At 40.2% G+C, this 15,856-nt stretch overlaps 1 protein-coding gene across 1 annotated transcript; it reads right to left on the minus strand.

Annotated features, from left to right (window-relative positions):
• Positions 1-3,636: 3,636 nt before the first annotated feature.
• Positions 3,637-15,596, minus strand: LOC114146204 (myosin-7). The gene is made up of 39 exons (XM_028020074.1): positions 15,537-15,596; positions 15,284-15,345; positions 14,894-15,104; positions 13,310-13,453; positions 13,046-13,202; positions 12,929-12,956; positions 12,715-12,820; positions 12,374-12,466; positions 12,050-12,113; positions 11,864-11,962; positions 11,676-11,779; positions 11,404-11,542; positions 11,205-11,323; positions 10,912-11,061; positions 10,661-10,831; positions 10,274-10,583; positions 10,098-10,177; positions 9,800-10,005; positions 9,608-9,731; positions 9,370-9,506; positions 9,010-9,265; positions 8,686-8,928; positions 8,431-8,607; positions 8,184-8,329; positions 7,996-8,086; positions 7,516-7,905; positions 7,295-7,421; positions 7,096-7,214; positions 6,802-6,998; positions 6,535-6,718; positions 5,770-5,935; positions 5,568-5,692; positions 5,177-5,485; positions 4,883-5,086; positions 4,507-4,803; positions 4,300-4,404; positions 4,110-4,205; positions 3,897-4,031; positions 3,637-3,762 (listed from the first exon to the last, which is right to left on the minus strand). Exons 3-39 carry the CDS (start codon positions 15,092-15,094, stop codon positions 3,742-3,744), a joined length of 5,820 nt encoding a protein of 1,939 aa, XP_027875875.1. The 5' UTR covers positions 15,095-15,104; positions 15,284-15,345; positions 15,537-15,596; the 3' UTR covers positions 3,637-3,741.
• Positions 15,597-15,856: the final 260 nt, after the last annotated feature.

Genomic DNA, 15,856 nt, shown 5'->3' on the forward strand with positions numbered 1-15,856 from the left:
GGGGGGTTAATGAGTGGGAGAGCAGTCCAGAAATCAGCAGGTCAGGGTCTTATCAGAGATGGGGTCCCCGGTGAAGCCATATTAGGCACTGCATGTACTGCAGTGATTATTCATAAGTATCCCCAAGCAGCCAGAGACTAGAACTAAACCTTTAAATAGATACAGGGACTGATTTCCCATGTTTATCCCTTCCAAAATAACAGTTCTGCATAGAAACATTTATTTATTTATCAGAAGTTATTGTGAAAGGCCGAGATACGTATAAAAAAAGTGAAAACAGTTAATATTTAAGCAATAAAATATAACAAAGGCTAAATATTTATACAGTGTTTTTCTACTGGTTCCAAGTGTCACTGGTAAAAAAAAAATACTCTAAATAAATGTAAAAAATGTAAGTGATAAAGATTTTTGCAGAAAAGTAAATGTTGGTTTACAGTAAACTCTAAGTAACTGCCAAGCAACTCAGAATCACTTAAATTGCATAAATGAAATTGATTAAATACATTTTTTTAGCACGTATAATTAAAAAATAAAAATGAAAGTAAAAATAAACATTTTAAGAGTTGTAGCAGTGGGAAACAGTTTCATTGGTGACATCTGTTGCTATTAGGACAAATAATTCTGTACATGTTAATTACCGGTGTTGTTTTTGAAACACAAAGGAAGATGTACATTGTTTCTGGGGAAATACTTCAGTGAAATATCTCATTTATTGGTGTCCATTACTCTCAGGGCTTAAGTGGAGTCCCAGTGCGGGATGAGTCACACATTGTCTTTGGTTATTACAGAGTGGATGGACCTCATGGTAACAACAGCAGTCATCACGTAGTGAGTGAGTGGGTCTAAATAAAGAACATTATTCTGAAAGATTAACCAGACAACAAGAGCGATGCGGCACAGACAAAGGTCTGTCACAGGTGGACATGCTTTGGATTCTCTCAAAGGCAATAAATATGTCGAGCAGTGAGGAGCTGCAGCAACATGATGAGCTCCAGTGTCAAAGCAGGAGCCTGTTTGCATTATCACGGTGAATCTAGAAAAGCTGGCCTCTTAGTTACAGGCTTGTTGACATAGCATTGTGTTTTTTCGTGGACAAAGATAACTGTGCGAGATTCCCATGGAGAACCGCAGAGTGTGGAGAACAGTCAGGATCCAGCTTTTGTCTGCATGTAGGATCAGCTGTTTCTCTGGTGTTGGTCTGAAATGGCTCGAAACTGACAACCGAAGCCTCTTCTGATTCAATTCCAACATTTATGATAATTTATGCATCGATTCATCATTCATTACTTGGACTGCATAGCACATTTAGCTACTTTGAGCCATATCTGCAGCCTCTTCAAAGGTTAAGAGATAAAAGGAGGGTCAACGGCCGCTGACAAGTGCTGAGATTATTTCCATTGTGACAACTTCGCCGGGCCTGCTCCGACAGCTGGCGCCAGCGTGCCAAATGGAAGCGAGAGAGTTCATGCAGTCTGCTAGCAAGCAAAAATAACCCCAACATCACACATCTGATGTCTACCCTTTAAATAAGCACAATTTGATTTAAATCAACATGATTTAAATACTTTTTTTATGTCACGACAAATCTACACTGTCATCACTTGTGTCTAATTGAATAAAAACATTACAGGGTGGTGTGAAGAGCAGCTTGAATGTGTTTGTCCCCAACTGTAAACAGATACCTCATCAACCTTGTTATTTGTTAATTAAAAAAGTTATTTGTTAATTTAGGATTTCTATTATTTGTAAAATGGCAAAGAGTTCTGCCACTTAGACACTATATATCATTAACTTAGTGCAGACAATAAAAAAGGTTAATTATAAAAATCTAAAACCTTTTACTTCAGCTTTCAGTTCAACCCAAACTATCGTCTAGCTGCAGAGACACCAAACTGTTCCTTTTTGGGTTACTCCTTTATCAGTGTGAGCTCTGATATCCTGTTAATCTTACTGATAAGCCCTCCACACACACACACACACACACACACCCACACACACGCCCCTCCCCTGTGCTGTTTGTGGTTCGCCACTATGAGCAGAGGTGTAAATATGTCTTCATTAGCGGGTAGATACCTGCTTGTCAGCCAGAGGAGTTTAGGAGAGGACATGTAATGGGAGAAGACACAGGGCTTCCTGAGGTTCACCTGTCTGGGGTCTCCTCGCTCACCTCCTCCCCCTTTATATCATTGCAGAATTTCCCACTGAAACATCAGAGAGTCAGACATGAATAATGGCCAGAAAGCCTCTGGACAATCAGGCAGAATTAGCTTTTAAATCAGATAGAAGTCATCTTTGTTTCTATATGACTCCATAATTTTGAGCTCAAAATAAAAGGGGAGAAGTTGTGTATTTGGTTGTTAAAAATGTATTCAAGTTAAGGTTAATAAGGTTTAATTTATTGTTTCGCTTCTGCATACTTTCCTGTTCCTGTTGACTTATTTCTGGTACCTGGAAATAGATTATTTTGTACTGAATCCAAGAACTCCTGTCCAGTTCTTCGTAGGAGCATGCAGAATTTAGCTGTGATCCAGTGACCAGCTGCAAGTGATCATGTGTGAAATTATGGTGGATCTACGCATGAGCATCGGTTTATGGTTGACCTCTGCTCAAGCTTTTAGGCTTTGGTTGACTCTAATTTTAGAGCAGGACATTTGCTTTGTCTCTTAGCTATATCTGCACCACAGCTTTTCAGTTTTTAGTTCAGTTTTTCATTTTGCACTAAATCCCATGTCCCTGTTTTTTTTTCTGATTTACGTCTACACCTTGCCCTCCTGTTGCATCATCACCAAAACCTGGTTATAACTAATAAAAAGCTTACATACACACAGCATGTACATGAATGTTTTTATTAAATTTGAGCATTTTAGGATGCAACACAGGAAAAATCAACAACAGAAGCTCAAATATATGCAGACACCCACACAAATATTGCTTCTTGTCATTTATGTCTAGAGTTAATTTAAATGTGTTGGCTTTGGAGGAGGAACTTGGCTTTTATTCTTAATCCAAAAATGTCAAGTATGGTGGTGATATCATCGTGCTGTGGGTGATAATCTTTTATATTCATACTTAAAAACTAGACTACGTATGTAGATCTGGGAAAAGTATGACATGAAAAACTAGTACAAACCGTGGAATAGAGCCAGTGCATATACTTGAGATGGTATTTATCATTTAGATTATGTGTGAAATCAAGAAAATTAACAATTTATGGAAACAAACAAAAGCCCAACATAAATTCAGCATTCAGGCCTATAATAATGTTTAATTCAATCAATTTGTTTATTCATATCAAATAAAATTGAGCTGATATTGATCTTTGACTGGGTTGGTATTTATTATGTATATTATTTTTGCTGAATCAAATAAATAAAAACTGAATCAGGGGAATTTCAAGACTATGGACAACAAAGGCTATTTCTATTCTATTCTAACTCATAATTGTGTAAGAGAAAAACAAATTATCTTATTCTATGTTAAGTGGCTTCATACTGGGAGCTTTGTTTGCCATCCCACATATCAATTTCAGCATGTCTTATATCTAATTAAAAAATTACAAATTTGAAAAGTGCTTTCTAATTTCTCTTCAACATATTGTTCAGGATAAGATTCAAAAAGACATAACGACAAGAATGAGCATTTCTTAATGTGGTTTTATTAAGACTACAGCTTGTGAATAGTGACAGTGAAGGGGATCTACAGTACACAGCAGGCAGAAAGACGTCAGCAGACTCCAACGCTTCACTCCTCATCAAACCCTTTCTGTTGCAGCCCCGAAATTTGGAGATGGAGAAAAAGAGAAACAGCCATTTAGTATTCAGCGTAGTGTGGCATCAGCACACTCTAAGTGTGCATAGCACATGGAAGTTTTTTGATAAAATTTGCATGCTTCCTACCTTGGGGCCAGAGTCACGGCTCTTGACCCGCATCTTGTTGACTTGAGACTCGGCGATGTCAGCTCTCTCTTCAGCCTCGTCCAGCTCATGCTGCATCTTTCGGAACTTGGAAAGATGAACATTAGCCTGTTCCTCCTGGTTGAAAATAAAACAGGAAACAGAAATATTCATTGAAGAATTCATATAAATATTTTGACACATCTTCACACTTACAGCCTCCTCAGCAGATCTTTTGTAGGCTTTGACTTTCAGCTGCAGTTTGTCCACCAAATCTTGCAGTCGGGCGATATTTTTTCGATCTTCCTCGGTCTATAGATGATGAGAGACAATGTTAATATATCAAACTGCTGCTAAATGACCCTTGCATAGCATTGTTGGATACTGGATATTGCATTCAGCACACCTGATAGGTCAGCTCCTTGATGCGGCGCTCATATTTACGGACTCCTTTCACAGCTTCACTGCTTTTCTTCTGCTCCATTTCTACTTCGTTTTCTAGTTCCCGCACCTTAATAACATTTTGTGCATACCTTACATTTTCCAGTTTTTTGTTCGTTTGCAAATATACTATATATTTTCAGTACATATGTGCAAAAACGGATGTGCTCACCCTGGCCTCGAGCTTCTGGACCTGCTTCTTGCCTCCCTTCATGGCGATCTGTTCAGCTTCATCCAGACGGTGCTGCAGATCTTTGATGGTCTGCTCCATGTTCTTCTTCATGCGCTCCAGGTGAGCGCTGGTGTCCTGCTCTTTCTTCAGCTCTTCTGCCATCATGGCAGCATCAGTGATGGCCTTCTTGGCCTTCTCTTCAGCATTTCTGCATTCCTGCAGCGCGTCCTCCACTTCAGATTGAAGCTGGACTGTATCCCCCTCCAGCTTCTTCTTCTGGTTTATCAGGCTGGTGTTCTGCATGATTTCAAAATGAGATATTTATGAGGTATTAGTTCATGTAGGAAGTATTGTTACCTTTGAGATGTAGTCTCACCTGTGAGTGTAGTAGCTGCACCCGCTCACTAACATCCAACAGCTCTTGCTCAGCAAGTTTGCGGCTTCGTTCAGTTTGCTCTAAAGCGCCCCTCAGTTCCTCCAGTTCTGCCTGAAGCAGGTTGTTGCGTCTTTCAACAATGGCAAGGTTTTCCTTCATGTCATCATTGCCTCGCAGAGCATCATCAAGTTGGAGTTGAGCATCCTATAAATGAATGTGAAACAATTTTTTTATCAGGTTTGATGTTTTTAAACTAAGGCAATACCACAATTACGTTTCCTATTACTTACTGACCTTAAGATGTGCATGAACCGACTTGAGTTGTTTCTGGGACTCAGCCGCCTGCCTGTTGGCTTGGCTAAGCTGGATCTCCATCTCATTGAGGTCTCCCTCCATCTTCTTTTTCAGACGAAGGGCTTCATTCCTGCTGCGGCACTCGGCCTCAAGAGAACTCTGCAGGGTGTCGATTGTCCTCTGCAGGTTCCTCTTGCACTGCTCCATTTCCTCATCTTTCTCAGCCAGTTTACGCTCCATTTCACTCTTAATCTGGTTAAACTCAAGCTGAACTCTCAGTATCTTGCCTTCCTCGTGTTCAAGGGAACCCTTTGACACAGATCCGGACTCTGGTTTGAAATCTGACTTTTATTTTAAGCTATGTATTAACCTAAGTTGGTTATAATCTTACCTCTGCTTCCTCTAGGGCAGACTGAATCTCCCCTTTTTCCTGCTCCAGCTGCTTTCGAGCTTTCTCCAACTCATGGACTGTTTTCCCACCTTCACCAAGTTGCTCAGTGAGGTCCGAAATTTCCTCTGTTAATGAAAGTGCATCCATTCAGTTTTGCCTCGCCTATTTTACATTTGTAAGTTCTCATTCAGTGATGTATTACCTTGAAGGTTCTTGTTCTCCCTCTTCATGGTCTCCAGATGTTCAAGAGACTCTTCGTAGGAGTTTTTAAGTTTGAAGAGTTCAGTGCTCAATGATCTGGCTTCTTTCTGAGAGCTTTCCAGCTCACACTGAGATTCTTCATACTTCTGCTTCCACTCTGACAAGACCTGGACATTGAGATTCAAATCCAGATGTAAAATCTCATTCGACACATTACATTTTCTACTATTATACTTTTTCTTTGATAAAAGCAATATTAGGTGAAAATATGTTTTTTTTATCCAGATGTTATTTACAGTTTCATTATATAGCAGTTAAATATATCCAAATTAAACAATAATGCAGAAACAATGATGTATCGTATTGCTTGTTATGCATTTAACCAAAACATGTTGCTCATACCGTACCCTCCCCACTGCTTTCTGATATGCTTCATCTCATTCCTCATAACGGAGCCTACCACGAATGCACAAGCTAGTTAGCATTGCTACCAAAGATGGCCGATAAAAAGTTTTCCTATTATGTTAAGTTGTTTCTCTGCCATTAGCACATTTAGCAGTGAGTACACGAATGTGATTGGCAGCTAAGAGTCATGACTTGTTCTAGTTTTGTAAGCAATCTGGTTTTCTTACATATTGGTAAATAAATAATCACACACTAAATTATGTCATGTGCTTGTTAGTTTTCTCATACATGTGGTTATTATTTTAATGTGATGGTGGACCAAACTTGTTTGTGTGTTTTTAAAAGAAAATGTCTAACATACTTTGTCAAAATTCCTTTGCTTCTTGTCCAGAGCAGCAGCAACAGCATTAGACCTCTCCACATCCACCATGAGATCTTCAATCTCATTCTGCAGCCTGTGTTTGGTTTTCTCCAGAGAGGAGCACTTGGCATTCACTGCTTCAACAGCCTCCTCAGCCTCCTGCAGACGCTGAGCCAGCTTCTTCCTGGATTATTGAAGAATCCATGATTGGGATTGGCTGCTTTCAAACTTTTTACAGTCATTGAAATTCAAATGTGCTGTACTCACTTGGCTTCCTCCAGTTCCTCGGTTCTCTGGATGGCATCAGTTTCGTACTTGGTTCTCCACTGAGCCACCTCAGAGTTGGCCTTGGACATGCTGCGCTGCAGTTCAGCCTTGGCTTCCTGCTCCTCCTCGTACTGCTCCCTGAGGAGGTCACAGTCATGGCGAGCAGACTGTACCGCATGGGCTAGTGCATTCTTGGCCTGAGGTCAAGATAAATTATATATGGCTTAAGCTTTTTTTTTGTAAAATAAATTTTAAAAATCATTCATACTGTATTATCCAGAAATGATTTCACACCTTTATCTCTTCTTCCAGTTGTCGTTTTAGGTCTTCAAGCTGTTGATTGTAGGAATTTTTTCCTCTGGTGAGCTGAGAAATAAGTGATTCTTTCTCCTCCATTTGTCTTGAAAGCTCATCTGTAGATGTCAAAAATGTTCATATGTACACACCTCTTTATAGAAAACTATTAATTTTCTAAATGGAAAATAAGACTAACCATTCTCAGCTTGAAGTTTGGCTTTCTGGGTGGTGAAGTCATTGAGAGATCTTTGGTATTCATCACATTTTGTTCTGTATTCATTTGTTTGATCCTCTAAAGTTCTGCAAGTTTTCTCCAGGATAGTCTGAAAAGAAATGGTGCACATATCAGAGACCTTGCATAGTACTTTTTTGCTGAGGTTGTTGTTGTCTAGAAAGCTATCAGAACACCACACATACCTTAGACTTGACAATCTGCTCCATACTGGACACAACATCATCCAGCTCCAGTCTAAGCTCGCTCTTCTCCTTCTCCAGCTTCTGCTTGACTCTCTGCAGGTTGTCGATCTGTTCTCCCAGGTCAGCAACAGTGTCGGCTTGTTTCTTCCTGAGAGTGGCAGTGGTGGCTTCATGGTGCAGGGTGGCCTCTTCGAGGTCTCTGCGGAGTTTCTGGAACTCGGCCTCCCTCTTCTTGTTCATCTCAATCTGGGTGGCTGTGGCTCCTCCAGCCTCCTCCAGTCTCTCACTGATCTCCTCTAACTCTCTAGCCAAGTCTGCTCTCTGCTTCTCCACCTTGGCTCGAGCAGCTCGTTCTGCTTCAAGCTCTTCCTCTAGTTCCTCCACACGGGCCTACCATTGGAGTGGTGTAAATTTGTTGCATCAGTACTTTGTGAACTTGTGTAGAACCATAATAATGATCATGTAATGGCAAGGTTTTACCTGCAGCTCTTTTAACTTCTTCTGAAGTTGGCTGATTATAGCCAGGTCATCTTCCAGTTTGCTGTTCAGCTGACTGATTTCAAAGTCTTTCCTGCAGGATTTTTTCTTGTTAGTTTTAGGCTACAAAAACAGTGACCAATGGTGTTTTGTGAATAAACTCATTACATAATATTATAGTAGGTGTATACTTTTTCAGGCGCTCCTCCAGCTGCTGCTTATCATTTTCGAGATCCATTATGGACTCCTGGCTCAACTTTAAGTCTCCCTCCAGCTTCCTCTTTGCCCTCTCAAGATCCATCCTAATCTTCTTTTCTTGCTCAAGAGATCCTTCAAGCTAAAAACAAAGAAATAACTGTGTAACTGCTTAGCATTTTACAATGCAGTTTAGAATAGTGTCAAGTTACTGTATTTCAATTCTATTCATTGTCATCTTACATCGTCCACTTGCTGTTCCAGCTTTGTCTTGGCCTTGGTCAGAGTGTTGACTTTGTCTTCCTCACTCTGTAGGTCATCCAGGGTTTGTTGATGAGCTTCCTGTAAAGCTTTTTTCTCCTTTGTGAGCTTGGCGATGATTTCGTCCAAAGCAGCCATCTCCTCTGTCAGGTTCTTGACCTAGAGGCCAAAAGGTTTTCAGTGTGTACCAATGGTATTTGACATGTGTTTTGATGTAATGGTTGGTCATTGTGGTACCTTGTTCTCTGTAGCGTGTTTCTCTTTCTCCACCTTTGCCAGAGTTAGCTCTAAGTCATCAATATCCTTCTTTAACTCAGAGCATTCATCCTCCAGCTTCCTCTTCTTAGCGGTCAGCTCAGCATTAATCTCCTCCTCATCCTCCAGTCTTTCTGTCAGCTCTTTGATTTTTGATTCCAGTTGGATTTTGTTTTTGATCAGTCCCTCACATCGCTCCTCTGCATCGCAGAGATTATCTTGTTCCTGTCAAACATGAGTTATTAGTGGGGGAGGGGAGACTCAGCAACATCTTCAGAGAAAATTCAGAAATATTGTTATTCTTACAGTTTGGACTTGGAGCTGCAGGTCATTCTTCTCTTGGAGAAGGGAGACCATTTTTTCTTCCAGCTCTTTTCTGCGAGCTTCAGATTTTGCATAGGCCTCTTTCAGTTTCAGGAATTCTTCCTTCATGTTGGCCATCTCCTTTTCTGCTTCAGCAGATTTCAGGAGAGGTTTGATCTTGAAGAACAACTTCATCCAGGGCCAATTCTTGACCCCCATGAAGGCGCGGATGTTCCACTGGATTACCAATAGGGCATCTCTATTTTAAAATATATATATATTTCAAAACACTTTTATTGAAAATATGACCAGAAGCAGTTAACTGTAACGTGTAAAGAACATTGTAAGTTGTATGAAACAAACCTGCGCTCCACCATCTTCTGATACTCTACGCGAGACAAAAGACCACGAGACCTGGCTTGAATTGCAGTAATGATTTTGGAAAGACGCTCATCTCTCATCTCCTCGAGTAGACCCAGCAGTCCAGCCTTGAAGAACACCTAAATACGGCATTTAATTTTAAAAAGTTACCTATTATTGCCTGTCCGTGTCGTAATTCATATCTTTTGTTCCCTTTTGTCTTAGAAAACCCAGGCGGTACCTTAGTGTGCCCAAACTTGTACTGGTTATGATCGATATCAAGAGATCCAAGAAGTTTTTCGGCTCCCTTCCTGCTGTCAATGAACTGTCCCTCAGGGATGGCAGCAGGATTCAAGATACGATATCTAGGAAATCATATATTTGTTAGCAGGACATTGTAGAGAACAACTCCTGGGATGTACTGACGTAATACCTCTGCTTAAAGTCTCCATAGAGGATCCTGTTAGGGAAGCCTTTCCTACAGATCCTGATGCCTTCCAGGACACCGTTACAGCGCAGCTGGTGCATCACCAGAGGGTTCTCCATGGCCCCAGGAGTCTTGGTCTCATTGGGAATGATGCAGCGTACAAAGTGGGGGTGGGTAGACCTCAGGTTGGTCATCAACTTATTCAGGTTCTCCTATAATATGGATATGCAAAAATATATAGAATTTGGATTTTTAGCCATACATTTACAGGAAATTAAGTATACCGGAAGTGTGTATACTTTACCCTATGGAGAGCGGACACAGTCTGAAACGATGATCCTTTCTTCTTCTTTTCTTTTCTACCCTCACTGGCTTCAGACACTACTTTAATGTGAAATGTGTAGAGTTAGTATTTTACGTTAATGCAAGTATGCTACGCTTATCCATTTTCTACAAAGCAAAATACTAATGGTGGAATACCTGAATCAGCTCCTGCATAATTTGCAAAGAGAATACCAAGCAGCTTGAGTGTAGACTTCTGGTACAGCCCAACAACAGTCTCATTCAGAGGATCCTTGTTCTTCACCAGCCAATTGTTGATATTATAGTCAACAGTTCCAGCATAGTGAACCAGGGCAAAATGTGCCTCTGGTTTGCCTTTGACAATCCTGGGTTTCTGGAAGTTGTTTGATTTTCCCAGATGATTGTCATAAAGCTTAGCTTTAAATGTAGCATCAGAGGCTTTGGGAAACATGCACTCCTCTTCGAGGATGGACATGATACCCATGGGCTGAAAGGGTAATAAAAGTGGTTTGAAACACAAATGACCTTTTACTTTCTCCATATTTTTGATATTCTGATTCTCACCTTTTCAATCAGGTCAATACAGGCCTGCAGATCCATACCAAAGTCAATGAAAGTCCATTCAATTCCTTCTTTCTTGTATTCTTCCTGCTCCAGCACAAACATGTGGTGGTTGAAGAACTGTTGCAGTTTTTCATTGGTGAAGTTGATGCACAGCTGCTCAAAAGTGTTGAACTAAAAAGGAAAACATATATTTGTTGTTTCATTTAGATTACTTGTAGATCTGGTCATTATTTGCAAATAAGATAATTTACATCAAAGATCTCAAATCCAGCAATGTCCAGCACTCCAATGAAGTACTGGCGAGGCTGCTTTGTCTCCAGTGACTGGTTGATTCTTATGACCATCCAGAGGAACATCTTCTCATAAACAGCTTTGGACAAAGCTCCAACAGCATAGTACACCTGCGAAATTTACAGTCAGCCACATTTTAAAAAGAAAGCTTCAAGTTTAGTTTAGAGCATATTTGCCTCGGAGGATATAAAATGGAGATATTATATATAAACCCACAGATTAAACCATTTTAAGACTGTCTCTCTTCTTTTACCTGGGCAACATTTTGTCCCTTGGTGACCCACTCATTCCCCACTTTGACTCTTGGGTGACAGAGACCTTTGATGAGGTCAGCAGAGTTCAGGCCCATCAGATACGCTGATTTGTCAGCATCTAAGAGAAACACACAAACAGCAATGCTGAATACACATCAAGTTTCTGCATGTTTACAAATGTCAGAGTTCTTTTCTCACCCTCGGTGCCATCGGCCTCTGCTTGCTCCTCGCGAGCCCTTTGCTTAAACTTCATGTTGCCATAATGCATGATGGCACCAATGAGCTTGTACACAGAGTTTTTTTCTTCTTGAGTGAAGCCCAACACATCGAAGGCATTCTGAAGAAGAAAACAGTCACATCTCAGTAAACCACATATTATTCATCTAAATATTTTGCAACAAATGTAACATTTCCATTTAATTATGTTTCTTTTTCATAAACTAATGTCTAGTAAAGATGGAGAAACTTACGTCAGTTGCCATCAGTTCCTCTGCGTCATCTATGGAGGCCACTTGAGTTTCCCCCTGAGAGATGAATGCATAATCGTATGGATTGTTTGTGATCAGCAGCATCTCTGAGGATGAGATAGATCAATATAACATCAGGCAAAAAAACATTACAACATAATTAACTGCTTTTTCTACTGTACTGTGCTAACCCAGGATTTCGGGTTTCTTGTTGGAAAGAATCTGGTAGAAAATGTGATAATCTCGCTCGGCCCTGAGTTGGAAGGTCACACGAGATTTCTCCAGCAGGTCTTCAGACAACCAGAGAGAAGTCACAACCATGAAAAAAAAAAGAGACCGGCAAAATTTGTGGTTGTAAAAACCAAAAGGATACTTACATGTCTCGATATCAGCAGAAGCTAATTTTCCTCTGGTGTCGAAGTGAATTCGGATGAATTTACCCTGAACGGACAAAATAAAAAAAATATCAATTTGCAAAAAATGCTCCTGTCGGTTAGCTCCTTTTCCTCCCCCCTTCTGTTGCTACAGAATTTTTTCCCTCTTGTTCAACAAGAGGAAAAAAATTGTCTATTACCTAACTTAAGATAAATCAGGGCTTCAGAAATACAAAACAGTCACTGTGTTGAAACCAAACCTTTTACATGATTGGGACACTAAATAAATAACACAAAAATAATCAAGAATGCAAAGTGGGCACTCACAAATCTGGAGGAGTTGTCATTCCTGATGGTCTTAGCATTGCCAAAGGCCTCCAGAGCAGGGTTAGCCTGAATGATTTGATCCTCCAGGGTACCCTGTCAAACAAACACATTACAATTACTGAAAGATCCAACATGAACCTCTAACTACTTCCAATTGAATCAAGTGATGTTAAACTCAAAAAGATTCATTACATTTTAAAGTTTGCTTACATACTTCAGGGAGAAACGAAGGGTAGCTTTAGTTTATCCCTTTGCTCATATTACTTTTGCTTTGCCAGAAAAATGACTCAAGTTTTATTATTTTCCAGCTGCATTGAGCTCGGAAAAAGCTCGTCACATACCTTGTCTTTTGCATTGGGGTCTTTCTTAACACCTCCAGCTGCAATACTTGCAAAGTACTGGATGACTCTTTTGGTGTTCACAGTCTTTCCTGCACCAGATTCTCCTCTGTAGGAGCAGAGTTACACAGCAAAACAAATCCATTCCTGAATGCAGAATAAGATATTGATTTTAGATCATGTTCTACTACATTTAAGATGAAATGTATTTACATACGTGATCAGAATTGACTGGTTTTCACGGTCTGTCAAAAGGTTTTCGAAGAACATTTTTATCAGTGAGGACAACAAACCCCATTGAGAATGCTTTCTGTAGGACATTGATTGCCTTTACCTGCCAGCATGTACTGGTAGGCATTATCAGAGATGGAGAAGATGTGAGGAGGAGCTTCACTCCTCTTCTTTCCCCTGTAGGCAGCAACCACCTCTTGGTTGTAGACTGGCAGCCACTTGTAGGGGTTGACAGTCACACAGAACAGCCCAGAGTAGGTCTGAGAGATCATAGAAAATCACACTATTTCACCATCTTTTGGGTGGATAGAATTAAAACTTCCTGAGCCTTGCACTAATGAAAGTTTATTGTTTGTTGCTTACTCACATAGATCATCCACGCTGCGTAGCGCTCTTTGAGGTTAAACAGCACAGCTGGCTCATGGAGAAAGGTCAGCATGGCCATGTCCTCAATCTTGTCAAACTTGGGAGGGTTCTGTTGCAGAATGTCTGCCTCTTTGACAGTAACAGTCTGGAGCAAGGAAAGTTTAATACATTGGTCTTTTTATTTGTTTTCATACACCGGCTGGAAAATGAATTCATGTCCCTCAATTTGGTTTGTCTCCTTAATTGAGATCTTAGGGGATAAAGCAACACAGAACAGAGCATATTATAGTGATCCTTTGCATATTATGGCAAAGGATAGTGATGTATTGTTTTTTAAAAAAGAAAATCATTAAATAAATCTGAAAAATGTTGCATGCATTTTTATTGGCCCCCACAAATTAACTTATTTTGCCGCAATTAAGCTGAAAGTCTTTAGCTCGAGCTCTGTCTAATTGTCGAAGTGTTTGTGTCTAATTGTCGAAGTGTTTGTGTCTAATTGTCGAAGTGTTTGTGTCTAATTGTCGAAGTGTTTGTGTCTAATTGTCGAAGTATTTGTGTCTCATTGTCGAAGTGTTTGTGTCTCATTGTCGAAGTATTTGTGTCTCATTGTCGAAGTATTTGTGTCTCATTGTCGAAGTGTTTGTGTCTCATTGTCGAAGTATTTGTGTCTCATTGTCGAAGTGTTTGTGTCTCATTGTCGAAGTATTTGTGTCTCATTGTCGAAGTATTTGTGTCTCATTGTCGAAGTGTTTGTGTCTCATTGTCGAAGTATTTGTGTCTCATTGTCGAAGTGTTTGTGTCTCATTGTCGAAGTATTTGTGTCTCATTGTCGAAGTATTTGTGTCTCATTGTCGAAGTGTTTGTGTCTCATTGTCGAAGTATTTGTGTCTCATTGTCGAAGTATTTGTGTCTCATTGTCGAAGTGTTTGTGTCTCATTGTCGAAGTATTTGTGTCTCATTGTCGAAGTATTTGTGTCTCATTGTCGAAGTATTTGTGTCTCATTGTCGAAGTATTTGTGTCTCATTGTCGAAGTATTTGTGTCTCATTGTCGAAGTGTTTTTTGTCTCATTGTCGAAGTGTTTGCGAACATTGATTTTCAAGTTTTATACATAGAAACACGTAGAGTTTCTGTGTGACACATAAAATCACAATATCACAATCACATTTTAAAACCAAAAAATTTTAAAAACATAACGGGGTATTAATGCAGGCCACCATTCATGTAAACGATCTTTTACAGCCTCATTTTATTTTTGTAGAGCAAATAGAGAGTGAATGCCTGATGGCACCAGAGCGACACTAATTTGAATCTCATTCTCTATACTGAGCATGCACTGCTCACATCTACTAAGGACATGACATGTCATATCACTCACAGATTTGAACGCAGATAAACACTCTCACACACACACCCAGGAGTAAACCTAATGCCTTCTCAACAGCCCCAACTTCACTTCATTCCGTTTTGGTAAAATATCTCAGAAAACTCACTGACAGCTGTTTTTATTTACCAGCTGAATCACTGATGTTAAAGAGCGTATTATTTATAAAGTCTATGTATGCCTGATACGCTAAAGCACTCACCTTCCCATTCTGCGTCTCCACGGTGACCTTATCTCCTTCCCGGCTGACGACGGTTGCCTTCACGAACTCCTCCACCGAATCCGGGACGAAGCATTCCTTCTTGATGTCGAACAGGCGCGTGGAGGCCTCCATTCGCTCCTTCTCCGACTTCCTCAGGTACGGGGCCGCCGTCCCATACGCAGACATCTCTGCATCCCCCATGGCTGCAGTACTGTGGACACAAACGAAAGATTGAGAAGTACTTGTTTAGTGTTTGTAATCTATTCACAATTACATCTTTGTACAAGGGGTTTATTGACAATTTAGCATAGTAATGGGAAAATAGTCACATATTAGATTTTTTTTTAAATGATGTAATTACCATGATGAACGTGAGAAAGTATAATTTACCTGTGGGTTCAGCTCAGATGAAAGATGAGATCAAGTCTTAAGGCTGAAAATCACTGAAACATCTGCAGGAAATGGAAACATTTAAACATCTAGGCATTACTTCCTAAATGTATGAAATTATTTGAAATGATTTGACTTTCATCAGCCTCTTGTTCTATCATTATATATGTAATTGGTTAAAATGCATGTTTTTCACTTTGATGAAATATCAAATGAAAACCAACAGAAAGCCGCAGCAGTGGTTCATACTTACAGAGGGCAGGTGAAGATGAAGCATCTGCTGGGCCTGCAGGGGAGACGGGGATCAAATATATAACCCCAGATAACCCGCCTTACAAGGCCAAGGGCACCACCCTGACCCGATAACACCACACACACTCGTACACACTCATCGTTATCATCAGGTGCACAACTCAACACATACCACAGTGTCCCCACACACATACATGGACACCCTGTGGTAATCATCATCATTTCTGTCACTTTGTGACAGAGCTCGGCTTGGCTCTGCAGACGCCTGGCTGCCCTCTCCTCCCGTTCGGTTCTACCTTCTGTGTCCAAATAATTGTATTT

The sequence above is a fragment of the Xiphophorus couchianus genome, chromosome 6, assembly GCF_001444195.1.
Source record: "Xiphophorus couchianus chromosome 6, X_couchianus-1.0, whole genome shotgun sequence".
Lineage (NCBI taxonomy): Eukaryota > Metazoa > Chordata > Actinopteri > Cyprinodontiformes > Poeciliidae > Xiphophorus > Xiphophorus couchianus.

What these genes read in the sequence shown, in the direction of transcription:
- LOC114146204 (XM_028020074.1), bottom strand. Translation starts at nt 15,094, where the DNA reads ATGGGGGATGCAGAGATGTCTGCGTATGGGACGGCGGCCCCGTACCTG. An exon ending in CTGCCCTAGAGGAAGCAGAG is followed by an intron (nt 5,486 to 5,567) that starts GTAAGATTATAA and finishes TCTGTGTCAAAG; the next exon opens with GGTTCCCTTGAACACGAGGA. An exon ending in GCCGTGACTCTGGCCCCAAG is followed by an intron (nt 3,763 to 3,896) that starts GTAGGAAGCATG and finishes GGGCTGCAACAG; the next exon opens with AAAGGGTTTGATGAGGAGTG.